General features: G+C 42.8%; 1 protein-coding gene across 1 annotated transcript in view; it reads right to left on the bottom strand.

The window, feature by feature from the left end:
- Positions 1 to 1,246: 1,246 nt before the first annotated feature.
- LOC126456819 (uncharacterized) overlaps positions 1,247 to 22,366 on the bottom strand; it is a 225,449-nt gene continuing 204,329 nt past the window's right edge. Inside the window, exons 5-6 of the mRNA XM_050092616.1 lie at positions 11,101 to 11,288; positions 1,247 to 1,537 (exon numbers count right to left, since the gene is read on the bottom strand). Of these exons, the coding sequence (XP_049948573.1) occupies positions 1,495 to 1,537; positions 11,101 to 11,288 (231 nt within the window). The 3' untranslated portion in view covers positions 1,247 to 1,494. The remainder of the gene's footprint in view (positions 1,538 to 11,100; positions 11,289 to 22,366) is intronic.

The raw sequence follows: 22,366 nt of genomic DNA, 5'->3' as shown, positions 1-22,366 counted from the left end.
AACACCGTGGATGTGTGGATGGGATCATTTTTATGCAAGATGGCGCACCTCTATACATTGCATATCTCGTTAAGCACGTACTGAAGCGCTATTTCGGAAATGCTAGAATTATCAGCCGACATTGCCCTACAGCCTGATTGTCCCGATCACCTGATCTTAATCCGTGTGACTTCTGCCTGTGGGGCTATCTGAAAGATGTTGTGTTCAGTGCTCCGATGGCATTGAAGGCACGCATTCCGCAACACATTCTGAACGTGACCCCGACAAAAACTTCGGTCAGTTGTGGAACATGCTGGTTCTCGATTTAAACGCGTTGCAGAAAACGGTGGACAGCATACTGAACATGTTTTGCATCAGACACGCAGAAATTAATAATCCGGATTGATTTTGACTGATGCTTTTTATGAGGTTTTTGGCCTCATAACAATTAAAAACCGATGTGATTCATGCTTTTTATGCTGTTTTTGGCCTCGAGACAATTAAAAACCGACGTGTGTGTTGCTTTTTATGCGGTTCTTGGCTTCAGGACAATTAAAAACCGATTTTTCCCATCAGATGTGATGTAACCTTGCCATGGTGGGTGGGCTTACGTAACTAACAGTATCACACCTGTAGACACATGCACACTGAGTAGTACAGTTTGTTTAACGTCATGCGTACACATTAACCATTGTTGTATGATTCAGTTGTCATTTGTAGTGGACCACTATTAAATTATGATTCTTACAGCGCCATCTACTGTTACATTTTGTAACTATTTTTCTTCTGCCATACGTTTTCCCCATTCTCCGATAATATTCCGTTGCAATTTCATGTTATTCTGACCAGTGGTGTTATTTCTACAGTGGTTTGAAAGTTTAAGTTTAATTATAATCACACTGTAAATTAAAATTTACATCTATTTTGTTTCTTTATGTTGTTAAATTTTGGCATAATGTACTTGTTTTGCTATTGAATAATTTTGTAATTTCACATGAGAAATATATAAATTTTCAGAGGCAGACGATATGGACCGACGACTTGTCATTCTTTGTCCTCTTAGCACTCACTCTATGGGAGGAACTTACAAAAATGTAGAAGATGCTTGTTTGGGTGTACACAAGACATGAGAAAGTTAATGTTTTGTGGCTTAAATGATAACAATGAAGGCTTTTACATTTATAAGATAAGTATTAAATATATTTCGTTAATTCATTACAAGAATGGTAACAATCTCTCATATTACAATATTTTCAGAAGGCATGAACGTTATACATGATCCGTTAATATTTCCATCAGTGTAAATTTAAACAAAATACCACATTTGCAAAATTTGAAAGACATATATATTCACTTTTCATTCGTAAGATTTAATTTAGTAACAATGGTTTTTGAATGCTGCAGCTCCATGGTCAAACTCTTGCCATCAGCCATGATCGACACTGCGAATGATTCCATTAGTATCATCAGTGACCACTATACTGATCGCTGCTTCCTCCCATCGATGCAGTACATCTACTGGTATCTCAAGATCTTAGATCGCGGCTGATTACTTTCCCTGAAAAGAAAGGTTGAGGTGGTTCATAAATTTGGGTATAATTGTTCACACAGCTGGCAGCTAATTATTGGGGTAATCAATCTCTGTAAATGAGTATGAGTAGTTAGGAAATTTGGAAATTTGTGCTAAGGTTTTATGGGACCAAACTACTTAGGTCATCGGTCCCTAAGCCATCACACTACTTAATCTAACTTAAACTAACTTACGCTATGGACAACACACGCATCCATGCCCGAGGGAGGACTCGAACCTCAGAGGGCGGGAGCCGCACGGACCGCGACAAGGCGCCCCTGACCGCGCGGCTACCCCGCGTGGCTGAGTAGTTAGATACCATTATTTGAAACTGGTGGATTGTTTCTCACATCGTTCACTTGGAAGCCATACATCATTGCTTCCAGTCGTTTCATCAAAGAAACATTGTCAAATTACTGAGTAAACTGTCATTTGGATCAACAATACCCTGGGTACAACACTCTGCTGTTTGTGTGATTACCAATGATTCGAATTTCAAACGATTGTGTAAACCAGGGATTCCCAAAGTGGTCGATATCGACCCCTTGGAGTCGATATCGGCTTCCTAGGGGTCGACATAAACGAAAACTGATTTTGGGGGTCGACGAGATCTAAAAATCGACCCCTATTAGAATAACACAAGTTCTTATTTAAAAATTTCAAGATAGGTAGGTACTGTATTGTTTATGTTGTGTTACGTGTATTAAGAAAAATTAATATTTTTGTAGGAGGTCATCGGTCTCATCGGATTAGGGAAGGACGGGGAAGGAATTCGGCCGTGCCCTTTGAAAGGAACCATCCCGGCATTTGCCTGAAGCGATTTAGGGAAATCACGGAAAACCTAAATCAGGATGGCCGGACGCGGGATTGAACCGTCGTCCTCCCGAATGCGAGTCCAGTGTCTAACCACTGCGCCACCTCGCTCGGTTATTTTTGTAGGAAATAGCATTGTTGTAGTAATGTAAAGTCTCAAGTTCGTACGAGATGAAAAACTCGGCAAGTCTGTGTGGAGAAGTTTGTGCAAGATAATGGGTTCGAGCGTACGTCTTTTTATTTTGTCAAATTTGATGAGAAAATGAAGTCAACTTTACTCACTTAACCAAGTGCAAAGATTTCCAATTCGTACCTTAGTACCTAGGTATTTTGTATCAATAGGAAAAAACTAAAGATAGGCCCCCTTATTCATAATAGTCTGCTAACTTAAAGCATTGCTAATTCTCACTCTGTCTTCTTCTATTGACCTAAGTCAGAATGAAAAATAGCACTCTGTAGCAGCTCTTTTAAGTTAGCGGACCATTATGAATAAGGAGGTTTATATTAAATGTAGGTAATTTGGCCATGGGGGTCTGAGGTAACAGTTCATTTTGGAAAAGGGGTCACTTGTCCAAAATAGTTTGGGGATCCCTGGTGTAAACTGTCATTTGGATCAACAATACCCTGGGTACAACACTCTGCTGGTTGTGTGATTACCAATGATTCGAATTTCAAATGATTGTGGACTTTAGCTGAACTTACCCTTGTGTTTTATACACGTTTTGACTGTGTACTGGACATTATTTCTTTGTAATACTATAATGTAATGCTAGCATTTTCGTACCTAGTTACAGTATGTGCGCTCCATTGTATAACATATTATCGGTGAACTTTTCACATTATTTTTGCATAAAATATCAAGCATTCAACAAAATCCGCCGTTTCTTCGCCAGAGAAGTAATGGACTGCCACAGAGAAGACACACATCCACAGATGTTCTGCCTATGACCAGAGATCACGCCAATGCCAGCGATGGTGCAATCACGCCAGTGCCTGCGATGGTGCACTGCTGCAACTTCATTGTTCTCATAACGATGTAAACACTGGAGAACATTTTCCTAAAGGTACACTGTATAAACCAGTCATTTTCACTTATTGATGAGACTGTAAACTCAGCTATATTAAATTTGTAAATGCACGGGGTGATGTCTGGTTGTTGACTGAACACCGTTTATAAGAAGTGTGTTTCAGAATCAAATCCGTGTGTGATATACTTCCATCTTGTGCACGCATAGGGTACGTAAGCAAGTGGCCTGTCAGGAGCTAAGGATGTTCACACAATCAGCATTGGAAAACCTCAACTTGACTGCTGTAGACACACTTTGTTGTAAGGGCAAAATAACACTGAAAATCTGAAAGTGAAAGCAAACTGAACGAACCGGTAGTCACACAAAATCCAAATACGTCAGATGGGAAATTAGGCACTGAAATTAATGGCAAAAAATGCGTAATCAACACAGCCAGCGCTTTCAAAGTTGGTATTGTACAAGTGAACAAATTTTGTATTTCTCCAAAGATTAGTAATAGTCACATAAAAATTACTACAGGATGCAGCGAGGTGTAAATGAAGGGCCTACATCAAGTGGTATCTAACAATGTCGCAATGTCTACCATACAGACAGTTGTTTACCTGGAAGATGCAGAAAACCGATAATTAATTTAATAACCTAATTAGGCATTGATAACCAATAAAAACACAAACGCACGCAACGCTATGTGTTACAATCAAATGAATTAAGATACAGCCTTAGTTTCTGAGACACGAATGTGCAGTAATTGCTTAATTAACTTCACAAGATCATGACACTAATTAATGCGACTATGGATCAGTGGTATGTGACAGCTCCGCTTCATAGACACTACTGGAAAGAGGATGATTTTACATCTACACTAAATATTATTATTAGAAACAGTCTTTTTAGGATATGAAAATTTGCAAATGGAGATTTTTTTCCAAGCAACAGCATGTCTCTAGCATTCAAAATCTTATAAAAATGTTTAAATTTTGTTTCAGACTCTTTATGTCTTTATTCAGGAATACTGAAAACGTTTAGAAGAATTCTAATAGTAATCTGTTACTTTTTACTTCCTTGTGCAGAATATTTTTAGACCTTCATTTTAAAATTACTAGCAGTTTCTCGAGGACGAGAGCAGTCGTGCAGATACAGTGAATTCGGAACAATATGTGACAATGTTAAATGACTTTTTGGTGCCCGAATTGCGAAACTTCTCTGTTTATAACCAAAACACATGGATTCAGCAAGACAGGGCCATAGTACACACGTCGAATGTGTCTACACTGCGAGTTCATGAAATTTTCCCTGGCAAATTGATCCCCAGGAGGGGGTGGCAGATTGGCCCCCACGCAATCCAGATTTGAGCCCCATGCTTGTTTTCTTATGCGGCTATGTCCAACTTAAAGCGCATGTCAGTAATCCGACCTTTCTGGAGCAACTGAAAGAAAATACCCGTAGCGAAGTGGCAGCCATCCCAGTGTCTACATGTGGAGCCGTCATGCAAAATTTTGCTCATCGTTTGAATGAGTGCCGTTGACATGCTGGACTACGTTTAAATGACATTATTTTCAAGAAGTACATTCCCACACTGTATATTTCAATAATAAATAAAGATTTGTCGACAGACTTCAACGTCTATTTTATTTTGACTTATCAAATATAAACTTTCTTTATAGACACTCTGACATTCATTCTACTCTGAGATAAGGCTGTCATTGCCTTCATAGAAAATGTTTGCGGTTGCCTACGGAACCATGAGTGTTCCCAGCTCAGCACTTCTTCGTCCAAAGTAAATTGATGACCACGAATGTCTTTCATCTGGGGCTGTTGTCGCAAACCACACCCTCTTTAAATGGTGTCACGTTGACGGAAAACTCAAAAAAATTCGAAGAAAATTTAAAAAATCCAAAATCACGGAATTAGCCCAGCTGTGCTTTGTAACACCTCCGCCTCCCCCCCCCCCCCTCCAATCAGAGAATAATCTTTTATACGCCATCAAAATGAAACAGCCGGCCACAATGAAGCCATTTGGACTGTTCAAAAGTATCTCAAAGCTCTGAAATGTTTTTTTTTTTGCCATGTTCAAAAGTATTTATCGAAAAAATTATATTTAGGTTGTTTCTTGCAGTTTATCCAAACACTGAGCTTTTTTGGTTCGTGTTGTAAAGCAGTCATTAAAACGAAAACAAAGTAAACACTGTTATTCCCACATCTAAACGTCACGAACTCGTGTCTAAAACCGATATCAAACTCAGCCATACGCTATAGTAGCCCCATGCTAGGATATTAGCTTTGTCTTGCTGTTCAAGACATTGGCCATCTTCTGCTATGGAAACAAAAACGCACTTTGATGGAACAACATGCTGAACAGTAGTAATACACATTTGCATAGCTAAGAAATGACGGTCACTATGCTTTCAGAGCCAGCCACACATTGTAGAGGTGCCATGGTAGGTTATTAATTTTACCTTGCAGCACAAAATGTTTGCCATCTTCTGGAGATAATGCTAAATCACGCTGTAACGCAGCGGAACCTACAGTCTTTGAAATGCATGTTTTCCAGAAATTTTATGCATCAGAGATAGTCTAGGAACTTTGAACAATTCCTGAACTTGCTATAGGGTTTCAGCTATTGGCCGGCTGTCACCTGCTGGGAGTATCAGCTACTGGGGACTGTTTTCCAGTGTAAACAGATAGCAGGTGAAAGTATAATGGGTAACTGGTACTCAGTAACAAGTAAACAGTAATGGCCAATGGGTAAATAAGTAAATAGTAAATGGACCCATTATCTTTTCCCCAGTACGTGTGTAACCATTTCCCATTATCAGTTTACCTGTTACCCTTACCTGTTTAACTGTTTATGTATTTAACTGTCACCCATTTAGCTGTTTACGTTGGAAAACAGTACTCAGTAGCTGACAACCGCAGTAGGAACCCCGTCCCCCTTTGCACCCCTCAACCAGCTGAAATCCCAACTACGATATATAAAACTTCTTCAGTTCCAAGCCACTTGCTTCCACTGTGTGACAGGATTTAGCACTATTAGCAGAAAATGGCAAACGTTTTGTACTGCAATATAAAGTTAATACTTTAGATGGAGTCACTATAATGTTTGGCTGACTTTGAAAACATAGCAACCTTTGCCTATACGAATATGTACTACTATTGTTCAGTGTGCTACTCCATTAAAGCGTCAAGTAGTTCCCACAGCAAAAGATGACAAACGATTTCACCTGCATGACATACCCCCACATGGGGTGACTATAAGGTTTGGCCAACTTTGATATCAGTTTTAGAAATGAGTTTTTGTTGAATGTAGGCATAGGAGTAACATTCTCTACTTTGGTAATTCTCGTCAACAAGTGCACTTTAAGCTGTAAGTTAGATCAACAGTGTGCCCATGTGTGTTTTGTAATGTGGTATGCATGTCATATTACACTAAGCTGAGAGACAGTTCACTGGATGTCAGCAAGACAAGAAAAACACTCAGTCAACAAGTTCAGGCTTGCCGATATCTACCTGTCTACCTAGTGCCACGTGACAAGCATCGCAGAACAATTTAGATGTAGAAAATAATTAATTTGAGACTCTGTTGTGCCATAACCATCTGCGGTACAGAAATAGAACTTTGCAAGTACACAAGTGCTGCTTCACGTAATTTTTGAATAAATACTTTTGAAAACAGCTCAAAACAGCTGATCGTTTGGATACTTTTGAGCATGTGAATTTTAAAATTTTCCCGGCGAATTGACTGTTCAAACAAATTTCGGGCTTGCAGCCGGTCATCGTTCAATACTTCGCACGATATTTCAACTGGGCACCTGCCAGTCATCTTCAGGTGAGCCGTCGCAGTCTGCGAAGTATTGAACGACGACCGGCTGCAAGCCCGAAATTTGTTTGAACTTTTGAGCATGTCCAAGATAACTACGTTGTAACCGGCGGTTTTATTTTAATGACTTGTAAAGCACTTTTAGATGTGTAAATATAGCAAGTTACACACTTTATATAATTTTTCAGATAAACACAGTGAAAACAAAATTCAGAGCATCTTGATATTTTTGAGGAGGGCCAAAATAGTGCATGTTACAACCCTCATGCAATTTTTGAATGAATGCTTTTGAACATGGCGCAAAAAATTTCATACTGTTTGGATACTTTCATGCACAGTCAGGATGGTTGCATTGTGACTGGTTGTTCCATGTTAATGGTGTCTAAAATACAATCCTCTGATCGGAAGAGAGGGGTAGTAAGGAGAGGAGGTGGTGGTACAGGACACAGCTGGGCTAGTTCCAGCATCTTGAATTTTTTATTTTTTATTTTTCTAAATTTTTCGAGGGTTTTTTTTGTTTCTTACCATCCTGCATTACTAAATTTTCCATGAACATGATATTATTGAAAAAAGGCTGTGAATTGTCATGTCATAATGATTCAACATAAATAAGAGGGTGTGACTTGTAATGTCACAATCGAAAACAAAGTGTTCCAGAATACACAATGTAAACAAAGTGCACTGGAATTGGTATGCCTCCCTACTGCAGTCTGAATACAGTGAGCCTAAAGATAAAATCTGTGCACGGCTTGTATTGAAGTAAGAACAAAAAGGCTACAGGCAGTGTAACATCGTTGGCATCATGTAATCTCTGGTCACAAATGCTTCTCAACAGGTTTCACATTTGTTGATTTTCATAATCACTTGATATTCAACAACAAAATGCATCTAAATTAAGTCTGACAATGCAGTATCTAATATTTATGTCCTTGTTGCTGACTTAACAGCAATTATGTGAAGCGTGTTTCCGAATGCATGTCTTCACGTGCCATTACTTGTACCTTTGGTGTGCTTTGTGGATGTAAGACAATGACATTTGAAGATACTACAAGAATAAACATCTTAGATAAAGAGACTTTGATACCACACCACCAAGAACTGTGGACTGAAGAAGATGACAAAGAGGAAGGAGTAGCAACTGAGGATGAAGGAGATGGACTTGTGTATCACATATGTGACTTCACACTAGATGAGATGCAGGAGGCACTGAAACTGATGAAAAATTTTCAGTAAAAAAACTAAAACAGTGATTTTCAAAGGGAAGTTTCCACTAAGCTCCAAAATAGTATTACATGAACCATCAATAGAACAAGTGCTACACTTTAGCTGTTAAACTACGATATTACCTATGAATATGAAAACGATGTCACTAATAAATTAAACGAGTTTCAAGTGATGTGTGGCACTACATACACAATATTGGGTAACAAGACAAAGAAGGGAAAAACGCAAAAATTTTATGAAGTGCTGCCTACTCCTACTGACAATACAGTCAGCTGGAAATGGAATTTGTAAGGAAAGTTAAGGGCCTACACTCATTGATCAAATATGAAACAATATCATAAGAAATGAACTTAAAATATAGAGTGTAAATGAAAAAAATAGAGCAAGCGTTCATAAAACTGAAACCACATATCCCCTACAGTTTCATTCACGTACGTATTCGACAAATATACTGCACGCATCTCCTCCTCCTCCTCCATCTCTTTCTCCATCATCATCTTCTCCTCCTCCTCCTCTTCCTCCCCCTGTCTCTCTGTCCACCACATACTCCCATTTCTATGTGTCCATATCCTCCTCCCCATTCTATCTGTCTCTCTGTCTCCTTCTCCTCAGTCTCTTTGTCCATCTCTTCTACACTTCATTCTGACCATATCCTCCTCTCCCTCCCTCTGTCCATGTCCTCCTTCTACTCTCCCTATCTGTCACCTGCTCCCTCTCTTCCTTTTGCACCACTACCCCTCTATACCTTCCCCCTGACTCTTGTATTCCCCCTCTCTCTTACCATTTCCTCCAGCCCCTCTGTCTGTTCATACCTTCCTCTGCCCTACCTTCATCTCCTCCCATTCTCTTACCCTATCTTCCTCCTCCCCCCTATATCCTCCTGCTCCATCTCTACATTGTCCGCCCCTGGTAGCTGAGTGGTCAGCACGACAGACTGTCAATCCTAAGGGCCCGGGTTCGATTCCTGGCTGGGTCGGAGATTTTCTCCACTCAGGAACTGGTTGTGTTGTCCTAATCATCATAATTTCATCCCCATTGACGTGAAAGGCGCCGAAGTGGCGTCAAATCGAAAGAATTGCACCTGGCGAGCGGTCTACCGGACGGGAGGCCCTCGTCACACGCCATTATTATTATCTCTACATTGCCTCCTGTTCCTTCTCTCTATCTGCTCCATGCTCCCTCTCCTCTCTCCCTATCCACCTCCTACTCCTTTTCTTATTCATCACCTCCACCCCCACTTTACCTATTCATCTCCTCCTGCCCTTCTCTCCCAACCAATCTGTTCCTCCACCATCTCCCTGTTCCTACCCTCTTTCCTCTCTACCCTTCACTTCAAACCCTCTCTGACCATCTCCTCCTCCCCCTCCCTCTGACCATACCCTCAACCTTCCCTCAGCCACACCCATCTGCATGTGTAATTTTGTAGATTTACTCGTCACTGTTTTAAGCCATTATCTCCGCACTGATTTCTTTTAATGTTTTAAGGGCGCTGATAACCTCACCATTGAGTATTCCAACCCAAAACAGTGACACACACTCGCCTCCCCCTCCCCCCCCCACCGCCCCCAACACACACATGTGTAGCTCCTGCAAAACAAAAGAGGTCTATAAAGCAGGCTGATACCTCTCCAACCAAACAGTCTGCTGTGCAGGACAGTATATAAGGCACAGGCTGAAAAAACACGTTTTTGACTCTATTACCACTCCTAGTGGAGCTAGGAGGTTATACAACCCACAGTGCTGATATTTGTGTAGTTTGCTGTTCGGTTACAAATTTGGTTGAAATCGATTGTTGTGTACATAGTTCCCCGTAGTCAGCGTGTACACAACTTTCCCACTAGAGTGCGCCCCGCTAAGCACAACAGCGCAGGCGCAGTGTTCGTCCGTCTCCGCACTACGAGATGGCGCTGCCTTAGAGACGGACCAAATTCTGCTTCCGCTGATCTGCGTATTAATATGTAACGCAGGCAATGAGATTGCTGCTAACGTAGAACCTTTTCTCCTCGCGGATCTCACTCACGCGGTGATACCTGAACGCGCGAGGTATTATAACGAGTGTACAGACCTCCGATTAGTCTGGATTTGTCTGCACCAGTCTATAGTCAAGTTTCAGTCTGCGCCTAATAAGATTATCATATTCCTGTACATAGCCATGAAGAGAAATTTATAGACACTTTGTCAAGTATCAGAGATATGTGAGAATAAGATTAGCGTACCAAGACCAAAGGAACTTCAGATTGTCAATTGTAAATAGCATCCAGAATCAAGTTAAGTAAGGTTTATGATTGTTATTATTTTAATAAATGTGTGTGAAAATTAATCAAGTTCTGTTTAAAGTTGGTCACCGTCAATCTGCTACTCTAAGCGTGCAAGTGGCATTTCTATCGTCTGACCTAACGGCAGAAGATAAACACGCCACGATAAGACCACGAGACATATTGCTGACACTCGCCTACTTCGTTAGAGCGACAAGTCAAATAACCTGATGGTGTGTGTACCGAAGGTCTTACAGTACGCACACCACATCGATACAGGGTTTTGAGAGGAGATCCTGGACATACATATACAGACTCTGCTCCACTGACGAGGGCATCGGAGGAGTTTGCCAAGAGCTTGATATTTTATACAGGAAACCTGTTGCGCTCCCGCTTGAGTCCTGGAATTCTCACTCGTTATCCTGCTGCTGCTGCTGCTCCAGCAGGTCGTAGAAGATGGCGGCGGGGTCCGGCTGGAGTTCCCCCACGGCGAGCCGCTCGGCGAACCACCGGCCGGCCTCCTCCAGCTGCCGCACCTTGCCCGCGAATGCCGAGGCGCTGCTGCTTCTTCTGCGGCTGCTACCAGTCTCGTCGCGACTGTACTGCAAGAGACAAGTCAAAACAAAAGTATAGCACTCCACACTAACAGATTAATTTGCAATGGCGAGCCACAACGTTATGAGCACTGCCAACCTCGAGGTTGAATGCTGGCTGGTGGTCTGGCAGACACGTGACGTGTACGGAAAGTGTAGAGGGTGTCACAGGAGAAATGGTCGATACTCAGGGATATAACAGGAACGATCATTTGTAGCAAAAAAGCTTCACATGGCCATATGCCGTATTCCGAATGTTTTCCGAGACGGAACACGGCTAATGCACCGGGTGATCAAAAAGTCAGTATAAATTTGAAAACTTAATAAACCACGGAATAAGGTAGATAGAGAGGTAAAAATTGACTCACATGCTTGGAATGACATGGGGTTTTACTAGAACAAAAAAAAAAGAAAACAAAGTGTACAAAATGTCCGACAGATGACATTGGACAGCAAAACTGCTACCGTGACAGGTGAGAAGTACAGAATAGCATCATCCCCAGCCTGGCTGATAAACACCTGTTGGAACGTACGATGGTTATGCAGGATGGCGCTCCACCCCATATTGCTAGACACGTGAAAGATCTCTTGCGCGCGTGGTTTGGTGATGATCGTGTGCTCAGCCGCCACTTTCGTCATGCTTGGCCTCCCAGGTCCCCAGACCTCAGTACATGCGATTATTGGCTTTGGGGTTACCTGAAGTCGCAAGTGTATCGTGATCGACCGACATCTCTAGGGATACTGAAAGACAACAACCGACGTCAATGCCTCACAATAACTCCGGACATGCTTTACAGTGCTGTTCACAACATTATTCATCGTCTACAGCTATTGCTGAGGAATGATGGTGGACATATTGAGCATTTCCTCTAAAGAACATGATCTTTGCTTTGTCTTACTTTGTTATGCTAATTATTGCTATTCTGGTCAAATGAAGCGCCATCTGTAGGACATTTTTTGAAATTTTGTATTTTTTTGGTTCTAATAAAACCCCATGTCATTCCAAGCATGTGTGTCAATTTGTACCTCTCTATCTACATTATTCCGTGATTTATTAAGTTTTCAAATTTATACTGACTTTTTGATCACCCGGTACATTGTTATTTACTTTCTGTGAGTTTGCAAATGAAGAACTTTTAGTAAAAAAACATATTTGAGCAAAGTTGAACTCTCATTATCAAAACTTCTGCCAATAAATGACAAGGATTCTGAAAGTGGAACCGTTGCGAATAGAGGTACCACATCCAAACTGACAGATAGATCACAACAGTGATTTTAGATTTCTGGACGACTTCGAGGATAGCGCGCTGGAATGTGCTATCTTAAAGCGTACAGTTTCTTTGTGATACGTTGACGCTGGCCGGGGTGCCGAGCGGTTCTAAGCGCTACAGTGTGGTACCGCGCGACCGCTACGGTCGCAGGTTCGAATCCTGCCTCGGGCACGGATGTGTGTGATGTCCTTAGGATAGTTAGGTTTAAGTAGTTCTAAGTTCTAGGGGACTGATGACCTCAGACATTAAGTCCCATAGTGCCCAGAACCATTTTGTTACGTTGACGTAACGTTTGTAGTGTGGCCCCATGGTGAAGACAAAATGACGAGGATGTTTAAATCATCTGAATTCCATCCATGGACAATCCAATTTACAATGGTAATTGAAAAGGAGGGCTGCCGTCCATTTTTGGATGTTCTGGTTCAGCGCAGAGATGATGGCACTTTGGAACATGCAGTATACCGGAAACAGATAGTTGCCGCCATCCTTCCCAAGTGATGAGTGTTCTTAGAACTTTGGTTCACAGATCACACATCATTGCTGACGAGACAAGTCTGCAGGACAAGCTCCTACACTTAAAGAGAGTTTCTGCAGCCAACAGGTAGTCTCCACAGCAGGCGTAACGCGCTACGACTGAAACCAAATGTTGCCATAAGCAATGCAGAAGAAGATACATAAATATTTAAATCCGTGGCTTTCCTGCCAGACGTGGGAAGCCTATCGCCAAAAATAGCACAGATCCTCTGGAAACACAAGTAGAAGTGATTTTTCGGCCTACACCGAAGACAGAAGCACTCTTGGGTTTCGTTAAAGATGATATGATGCTGTGGAAAGCTGGCGTTTATTACAAGATCCACTGTGAATTTGGACTTTCATACACTTTTTTTGACAGATAACTCTTACAGTCCATGAATGATGTATGGAACGCCGAAGTCACACCCAGCTCTTACAGCCCAATAAATCGGCTGTGCCAGAGCACTGTACTGATACCGGTCCCTCTATGTCGTACGAAAACGTCGAAATTTTAGCGTCTGCTTCACCTTTCTGGGACACGACGGTGAAGGGGGCATTTAAAATTCGCTTGGCGACGATGTTAATTAATAGATAAAGCGGCTACAGCTTGGATAAGTCATGTAATCCGGCGCTATCTGAAACAAACTTATAAAGTGATAGATCGCCATCCCAGCGTGGGTCTACCACGCAACCACAGATCGAACTCATGCATACGTATTTGCAGCCGGTGAACGTCTCTGGTTGTTGTGTACCTGTGGCCGCATGCGCAGGAGCGCGGTCAGCGGGTTTAAAAGGACGGAGCGAGTGCTGGGGCGTCAGAGTTTCTTCTATGTAGCGATCTCCAGTCTTTCGGTTCACTCTAAAGATGGCTGAACGATACGTAGCCGTAATATTTGAATAACAAGCTCAATTTATGCTGGTGCACACCCGAAATTTAATGGACTCTTACGACACGCATTTTACAAAGTTGTTGTTGTTGTTGTTGTTGTGATCTTCAGTCCAGAGACTGGTTTGATGCAGCTCTCCATGTTACTCTATCCTGTGCAAGCTTCTTCATCTCCCAGTACCTACTACAACCTACATGCTTCTGAATCTGTGTAGTGTATTCATCTCTTGGTCTCCCTCTACGATTTTTACTCTCCACGCTGCCCTCCAATACTAAATTGGGGATCCCTTGCTGCCTCAGAACATGTTCTACCAACTGATCTCTTCTTCTAGTCAAGTTGTGTCACAGATTCTTCTTCTCCCCAATTCTATTCAGTGTGTCCTCATTAGTTACATGATCTACCCATCTAATCTTCAGCATTCTTCTGAAGCACCACATTTCAAAACCTTCTACTCTCTCCTTGTCTAAATTATTTATCGTCCGTGATTCACTTCCATACATGGCTACACCCAATACAAATTCTTTCAGAAGAGACTTCCTGACACTTCTCTTCTTCAGAAACGCTTTCCTTGCCATTGCCAGGCTACATTTTGTATCCTCTCCACTTTGACCATCATCAGTTAGTTTGCTCCCAAATAGCAAAACTCATCTACTACTTTAAGTGTCTCATTTCCTAACCAAATTCCCTCAGCATCACCTGATTTAATTCTACTACATTCCATTATCCTCGTTTCGCTTTTGTTGATGTTCATCTTATATCCTCCTTTCAAGACACTATCCATTCCATTCAATTGCTCGTCCAGGTCCTTTGCTGTCTCTGACAGAATTACAATGTCATCAGCAAACCTCAAAGTTTTTATTTCTTCTCCATGAATTTTAATTCCTACTCGAAATTTTTCTTTTGTTTCCTTTACTGCTTGCACAACATATAGATTCAATAACACCGGGGATAGGCTACAACCCTGTCTCAGTCCCCTCCCAACCACTGCTTCCCTTTCATGCCCCTCGACTCTTATAACTTCCATCTGGTTTCCGTACAAATTTTAAATAGCCTTTCGCTTCATGTGTTTTACCCCTGCCTCCTTACTAATTTGAAAGAGAGTATTCCAGTCAACATTGTCAATAGCTTTTTCTAAGTCTACAAATGCTAGAAACGTAGGTTTGCCTTCCTTTTTACAAAGTATCAACTGCAAAATACGTGTTTTTAACACACACCCCTCTAGGCATTATCGTACACATCACATTACAGATATTGTTCAGTTCACAATAAATACTCGAATATCGCACAGTCAACTTAAATGCATTTGTACTCTCTTGGGAGAACATGTGTCGCTTGTCGGAGTACCTGTTCACGTTCACTAGTGAGAGCAGCAGCGACGATTATTCGACCAAGCAGTTCATCTCGCGTACCACCTTTCGTTTGTGCAACTCAGGCTTCAGCCAACGCCATAAACAAGAATATGATGGCTAATAATCTCGCGATCTTGCTGGCCAGTTAACTGTACTGCCAAGACCAATCCAATGATTAGGGTTTGTGCAGTTGACATGTTCCCTCATATGTCTGTTAAAATATGGAGCGGCTCCCTCATGCCAGAACTATATTGCAGTCCGCGTGCCACAGGAACGTCCTTATGGTCTTCGATAAATGAATTTAAAAAAACGCGTGCAAATCTTACCCGTCATTCGCTCTTCTAAAATAACTGGACCTATCAACATACGAGGGTAACTCCAAAAGAAATGCCCACTATTTTGTAAAAATACAGTTTTCATTCTGCATATGTGAATGTTTTACAGTGTGTAGATACATCCTTCCCACTTGTTTTCAAACTTAGTTCAACCTGTTCCCGTGAGTGGCGCCGTCACAGCATGTCTTTAAGATGGCTGCTACACTTGACGTTCGTCAGAAGCAACGTGCTGTGAAAACGAGACAGTGGGAAACATCCACAAGAGGTTGAAAAAGGTGTATGTAGATGCTGCTGTCGATCGCAGTGCAGTTAGTCGGTGGGCAAGCAGGTTACGTGATGAAAGCGGGCACGGCAATATTGAGGATTGTCCTCGCAGCTGCAGGCCTCGTACTGCACACACTCCAGACAATGTGCAGAGAGTTAACGAATTGTGACTGCTGACAGACGCATCACAGTGAACGAATTGCCACACTGCGTTGGGATAGGGGAAGGAAGTGTTTGCAGAATACTGAAACTGTTGGCGTTAAAAAATGTTTGTGCCACGTGGGTTCCCAGGATGTTGACAGTGTCTCACAAAGAAACAAGAAAAACGGTATGCAGCGAAGGTTTGGAACAGTACGAGAATGGTGGAGATGAATTTCTTGGAAGAATTGTGACAGGTGATGAAACATGGTTCCATCATTTTTCACCAGATACGAAGATGCTATCAATGGAGTGGCATCATGCAAATTCACTCAAGAAAAAAAAATCAAAACCACACCTTCTGCTGGAAAAGTTATGGATACAGTGTTTTTCGATTCTGAAGGACTCTTGCTTGTGGACATCATGCCAAGTGGAACCACCATAAATTCTGATGCGTATGTGACGACACTGAAGAAACTTCGACTGAGTCATGTTTGACTACTTCGGCAAAAGCAGGATGTGTTGCTGTTGCACGACAATGCACGGCCACATGTCAGTGAAAAAACCATGGAAGCGATCACAAAACTCGGATGGACAACACTGAAACACCCGCCTTACAGAACTGACCTGGCTCCATGTGACTATCATCTCTTTGGGAAACTGAGAGACTCTCTTCGTGGAACAAGGTTTGAAGATGATGACTCCCTTGTGCACGCTGGCAAACAGTGGCTCCAACAAGTTGGTCCACAAATTTACCGTGCGGGCATACAGGCGCTGGTTCCAAGATGGCGTAAGGCAGTTGAGAGGGATGGAAATTATGTGGAGAAATGAAAATATTGTTCCTAAAGGATGTATCTACACACTGTAAAACTTTCAAACATGTAGAACAAAAGATGAATTTAAAAAAATAATAGTGTGCATTTCTTTTGGAGTGACCCACGTATTACCGATGCTGCCACAGCAAATATTGATCGAAAAACAAACTTGTTTCCACTGTGCCGTGTGGATTTTCCTGTGACCATCGATGATTATTACGTGTGTTGTTGATTCCATTCCGTGTAAATGTGGCTGCATCAGTGATTAATATTAATGGAAGTAAATAACGATTGTCACTGAACCAGTGATGACGAAATTCCCATCGTGTGGCATTGACAGCAATGTGGTGAAGATTGTGGCCACACAGTGCGTGAAACGGGCAAAAGTTTTCCGCATGTACTGTTCGCCTTGCACGTGCTCGTGGATGATGATACGTGCAGAACGTCACGGTGTGGTCGTAGTAGGACTTCGCTGCATCCTTTCCAAACATGATGCTGTTCCTGGACAGGTTGTTGAACAACACGTTCAGAAGAAAAATGGGAACTTGGACGAATGCCTGTTCCAAGGAACGTGCTGAAAACCCTACGATCAGGAATTCAACGTGTCGGAAAGCGCCGACGGTACCCTCCGACAGCAGCCGGAACAGTACCATCGCAGAAGCTGTAAACATGTGTGGTGTCACCGCCAGACACCACACTTGCTAGGTGGTAGCCTTTTAAATCGGCCGCGGCCCGCTAGTATACGACGGACCCGCGTGTCGCCACTGTCAGTAATTGCAGACCGAGCGCCGCCACACGGCAGGTCTAGAGAGACTTACTAGCGCTCGCCCCAGTTGTACAGCCGACGTAGCTAGCAACAGACACTGACGAAGACTCATTTGCTGAGAAGATGGTTAGCATAGCCTTCAGCTAAGTCAATTGCTGCGACCTAGCAAGGCGCCATCACCAAGTTATATTGAAATGATAATACTGTATCAACAAGACAAATGTTCCCCAATTGTGGATTAAAGTTAAGTATTCCAGCAGCTACGTACTTTTCTTTATAGCATTCATTACGTATCCTGTTTCAGACCTCACGCCATCCTGCGTGAGTTTAAGCGCGTGCCTTTCGGTTACCCGTCACCGTGGATTGGCTGTCTTGCCAGTCCACAACAACATGCACAACATCTGCATATTCTTCATTACTGTAGATGTGTGGCACTTTAGCCAGCGCGTGAACAAACACAGTTAACCGATGCTTCTCTCTGATGCAATCTCAGTTCCTTGGTACAGTCTCAGTTCCTTATACTAGTTCACTCACAACTTACCATGGATAATTGCGCGTTCAATTGGCTAGTTTAATGGCAGAAAGACATCCCGAGCAAAGAGATTGAAAGCAATGAGAAAGGCTGGGCTAAGTTAAGTTGGGTGTGTCAAACATACGTGCGCGCCACTGGCCGAAAAAACAAATGTACATTAAATGTGTTGTATCTTGGAAACCATTTTTAATAGAACATATGTTAATATGAAGTTTTTTCTGCTTACGAGCGTTCCTGTCATATCCCTGCATAGTGACCACTTCTCGTGTGACTCCATGCATAAGCGGAGCAGAGACTTTCAATTATCGAACAAACGCAAGGATGGCTGACAGTGTTCAGTGTATCTGGGATTGTAAAACAGTTAAGATCCTTCGACGCCAGGAAGGCATCTGGCCCAGACGGTATCCCCGTAAGATTATTTGTCGACTATGCTAAAAATATAGCACCATTTTTATCCATGGTCTATCAGAGATCATTGGAACAGCGGAAAGTTCCACGGGACTGGAAGAAGGCCCAGGTCATAGCAATCTATAAAAAGGGTAGAAAATCGGATGCACATAATTACCGGCCAATTCCACTGACATCGATTTGATGTAGAACCATGGAACATATTTTGTGTTCAGACATCATTACCTTTCTAGACTCTGAGAAGCTCATCTGAAGAAACCAGCACAGTTTAGGAAACAGTGGTCATGTGAGACACAGCTGGCCCTCTCTGTGCATGATATACAACAGGCTCTAGATACCGGCTCCCAGGTTGATGACATATTTCTAGACTTCCGAAAGGCGTTCGACTCAGATCCGCACTGTCGCTTGCTCCAAAAAAACAAATGTTCTATCCGATGACATATGCCGTTGGATAGAAAGTTTTCTAACAGACAGAGAGCAGTATGTCGTCCTGAATGGGGTGACTTCAACAGAAATAAGCGTAACTTCAGGTATGCCCCAGGGCAGCGTAATAGGTCCGCTGCTTTTTACGATCTGGTTGATGGTATTGACAGCGGCATTAGACTGTTTGCCGATGATACTATAGTCCATAGGAAAGTAGTATCTGAGTAAAGTTGTGAACAAATCAATGAGGATTTGCAGAAAATAAATGGGTGGTGTAATGACTGCCAGTTATCTATCAATATTAGTAAGTGTAACCTACTGCGTATAACAAGGCGAAAATCCCCATTAATGTACGAGTACAAAATAAATGTCCAGTCTTTGGAAGCGGTAACATCCGTCAAGTATCTGGGTGTGACTGTTCGAAATGATCTCAAATGGAACGATCAGATTACACAAGTAACGGGTAAGGCGAACTCTAGATTGCGGTTTGTTGGTAGAATCCTGAAGCGATGCAGTTGGATCTGACACAAGAGATTGAGAAGGTCCAAAGAAGAGCGGCAAGAACCGTGACTGGTACGTTTCGCCATCGCGAGAGCGTTACAAATCTCACAGAAAGTTTGAACTAGGACACACTTGCAGACAGACGACGCGCTAAACGGAAGGGGCTGCTCACTAAATCCGATCTTCGCCGAGGATGTAGAGCATGTATTATTACCACCAACTTTCAAATCGCGCAATGATCACCATTCAAAGATAAGGGAAAGAAGAGCTCGTACTGATGCGTTCAGACAGTCGTTTTTCCCTCGCGCGATCCGCGAGTGGAACACACCGCTTGGTGGCTACCGGAGTATATATGTTGATGTAGATGTAAATATGGGTAATCTTTCTGGGGACCATACAGGCCACAAAAGGGCAAATCCGCTAACAAAAGCGACTTTGGTAAGGGGCAGATTATTATGGGCTGCTGGCAAGGAACGAACATCAATGAAACGGCGATGCTGGTCGGTTGATTGCGCGCTACTGTCGTGAGCATCTATGGAAAGTGCTTCATGGACAGTGATAATCACAGAAGGTGGATGTCGCAAACTTGCTCACCCTTTGAAGCAGGACAGGTGGCGTTCTGTGAAAGGTCTGACGAGAGAGTATAATGCTGGGGTCAGATAAAAGTGCTTCGCCGTACACCATTCATCGCACGTTGTTGAACATAAGGCTCCACAGTAGACAACCTAGACGTATTCACTTGTTGACACAATAACATCGTGAACTGCGATTGCATTGGACAGATGCTAATCGAGAATGGACCATGGATCAGTGGGAGTTGTCGCCTGGTCTACATCTACATCTACATTTCTACTCCACAAGCCACCCAACGGTGTGTGGCGGAGTGCACTTTACGTGCCACTGTCATTACCTCCACTTCCTGTTCCAGTCGCGTATGGTTCGCGGGAAGAACGACTGCCGGAAAGCCTCCGTGCGCGCTCTAATCTCTCTAATTTTACATTCGTGATCTCCTCGCGAGGTATAAGTAGGGGGAAGCAATATATTTGATACCTCATCCAGAAACGCACCCTCTCGAAACCTGGACAGCAAGCTACACCGCGATGCAGAGCGCCTCTCTTGCAGAGTCTACCACTTGAGTTTGCTAAACATCTCCGTAACGCTACCACGCTTACCAAATAACCCTGTGACGAAACGCGCCGCTCTTCTTTGGATCTTCTCTATCTCCTCTGTCAACCCGACCTGGTACGGATCCCATACTGATGAGCAATACTCAAGTATAGGTCGAACGAGTGTTTTGTAAGCCACTTCCTTTGTTGGTGGACTACATTTTCTAAGGACTCTCCCAATGAATCTCAACCTGGCACTCGCCTTACCAACAATTAATTTTGTATGATCATTCCACTTCAAATCGTTCCGTACGCATACTCCCAGATATTTTACAGAAGTAACTGCTACCAGTGTTTGTTCCGCTATCATATAATCATACAATAAAGGATCCCTCTTTCTATGTATTCGCAATACATTACATTTGTCTACGTTAAGGGTCAGTTGCCACTACCTGCACCAAGTGCCTATCCGCTGCAGATCTTCCTGCATTTCGCTGCAATTTTCTAATGCTTCAACTTCTCTGTATGCTACAGCATTATCCGCGAAAAGCCGCATGGAACTCCCGACACTATCTACTAGGTCATTTATATATATTGCGAAAAGCAATGGTCCCACAACACTCCCCTGTGGCACGTCGGAGGTTATTTTAACGTCTGTAGACGCCTCTCCATTGAGAACAACATGCTGTGTTCTGTTTGCTAAAAACTCTTCAATCCAGCCACACAGCTGGTCTGATGTTCCGTAGGCTCTTGCTTTGTTAACCAGGCGACAGTGCGGAACTGTATCGAACGCCTTCCGGAAATCAAGGAAAATGGCATCTACCTGGGAGCCTGTATCTAATATTTTCTGGGTCTCATGAACAAATAAAGCGAGTTGGGCCTCACACGATCACTGTTTCCGGAATCCATGTTGATTCCTACAGAGTAGATTCTGGGCTTCCAGAAATGACATGATACGCGAGCAAAAAAACATGTTCTAAAATTCTACAACAGATCGATGTCAGAGTTAGGTTTGCGCATCTGCTCGACGACCCTTCTTGAAAACGGGGCTACCTGTGCTCTTTTCCAATCATTTGGAATCTTCCGTTCCTCTAGAGACTTGCGGTACACGGCTGTTAGAAGGGGGGCAAGTTCTTTCGCGTATTCTGTGCAGAATCGAATTAGTATCCCGTCATGTCCAGTGGACTTTCCTCTGTTGAGTGATTTCAGTTGCTTTCCTATTCCTTGGGCACTTATTTCGATGTCAGCCATTGTTTCGTTCGTGCGACGATCTAGAGAAGGAACTGCAGTGCGATCTTCCTCTGTGAAACAGCTTTGGAAAAAGGTGTTTAGTATTTCAGGTGGTCGGCTGAATCGCGTTTCTTATTACACCAGGTGATGGTCCTCTCCAGACATTCCACCATACGGGGGAATGGCTGCCTGAAACATGCATCGCGCCACGGATGCAAGCCAGTGGCGGCAGAATAAGCTGTGGGAGATATCCACTTGGGCACCCATGGTATTTGATTTAGTATTCGAAGGCATCATTGCAGTTGTGAACTCCGAGAACGTCAGTGCGGAGCGCCTGCATGCTTGATGTCTTCACTGATTACGATGGACTGTTCCAGCAAGTTAACTATCCGTGACACAATGCCAGAGACACGCTAAGATGGTTTGTGCAGCGCATTAGTGAACTCACATTGATGTCTGCACCACCAAATTCGGTAATTTGAACCCGAAAATTTTGGAAATTTTTGGTAAGTTCCTATGGGACCAATCTACTGTGGCGCGGTCTGAGGC

Source organism: Schistocerca serialis, chromosome 2 (assembly GCF_023864345.2).
Source record: "Schistocerca serialis cubense isolate TAMUIC-IGC-003099 chromosome 2, iqSchSeri2.2, whole genome shotgun sequence".
Taxonomy (NCBI): Eukaryota; Metazoa; Arthropoda; class Insecta; order Orthoptera; family Acrididae; genus Schistocerca; species Schistocerca serialis.
This window is presented reverse-complemented; position numbering and strand designations above follow the sequence as displayed.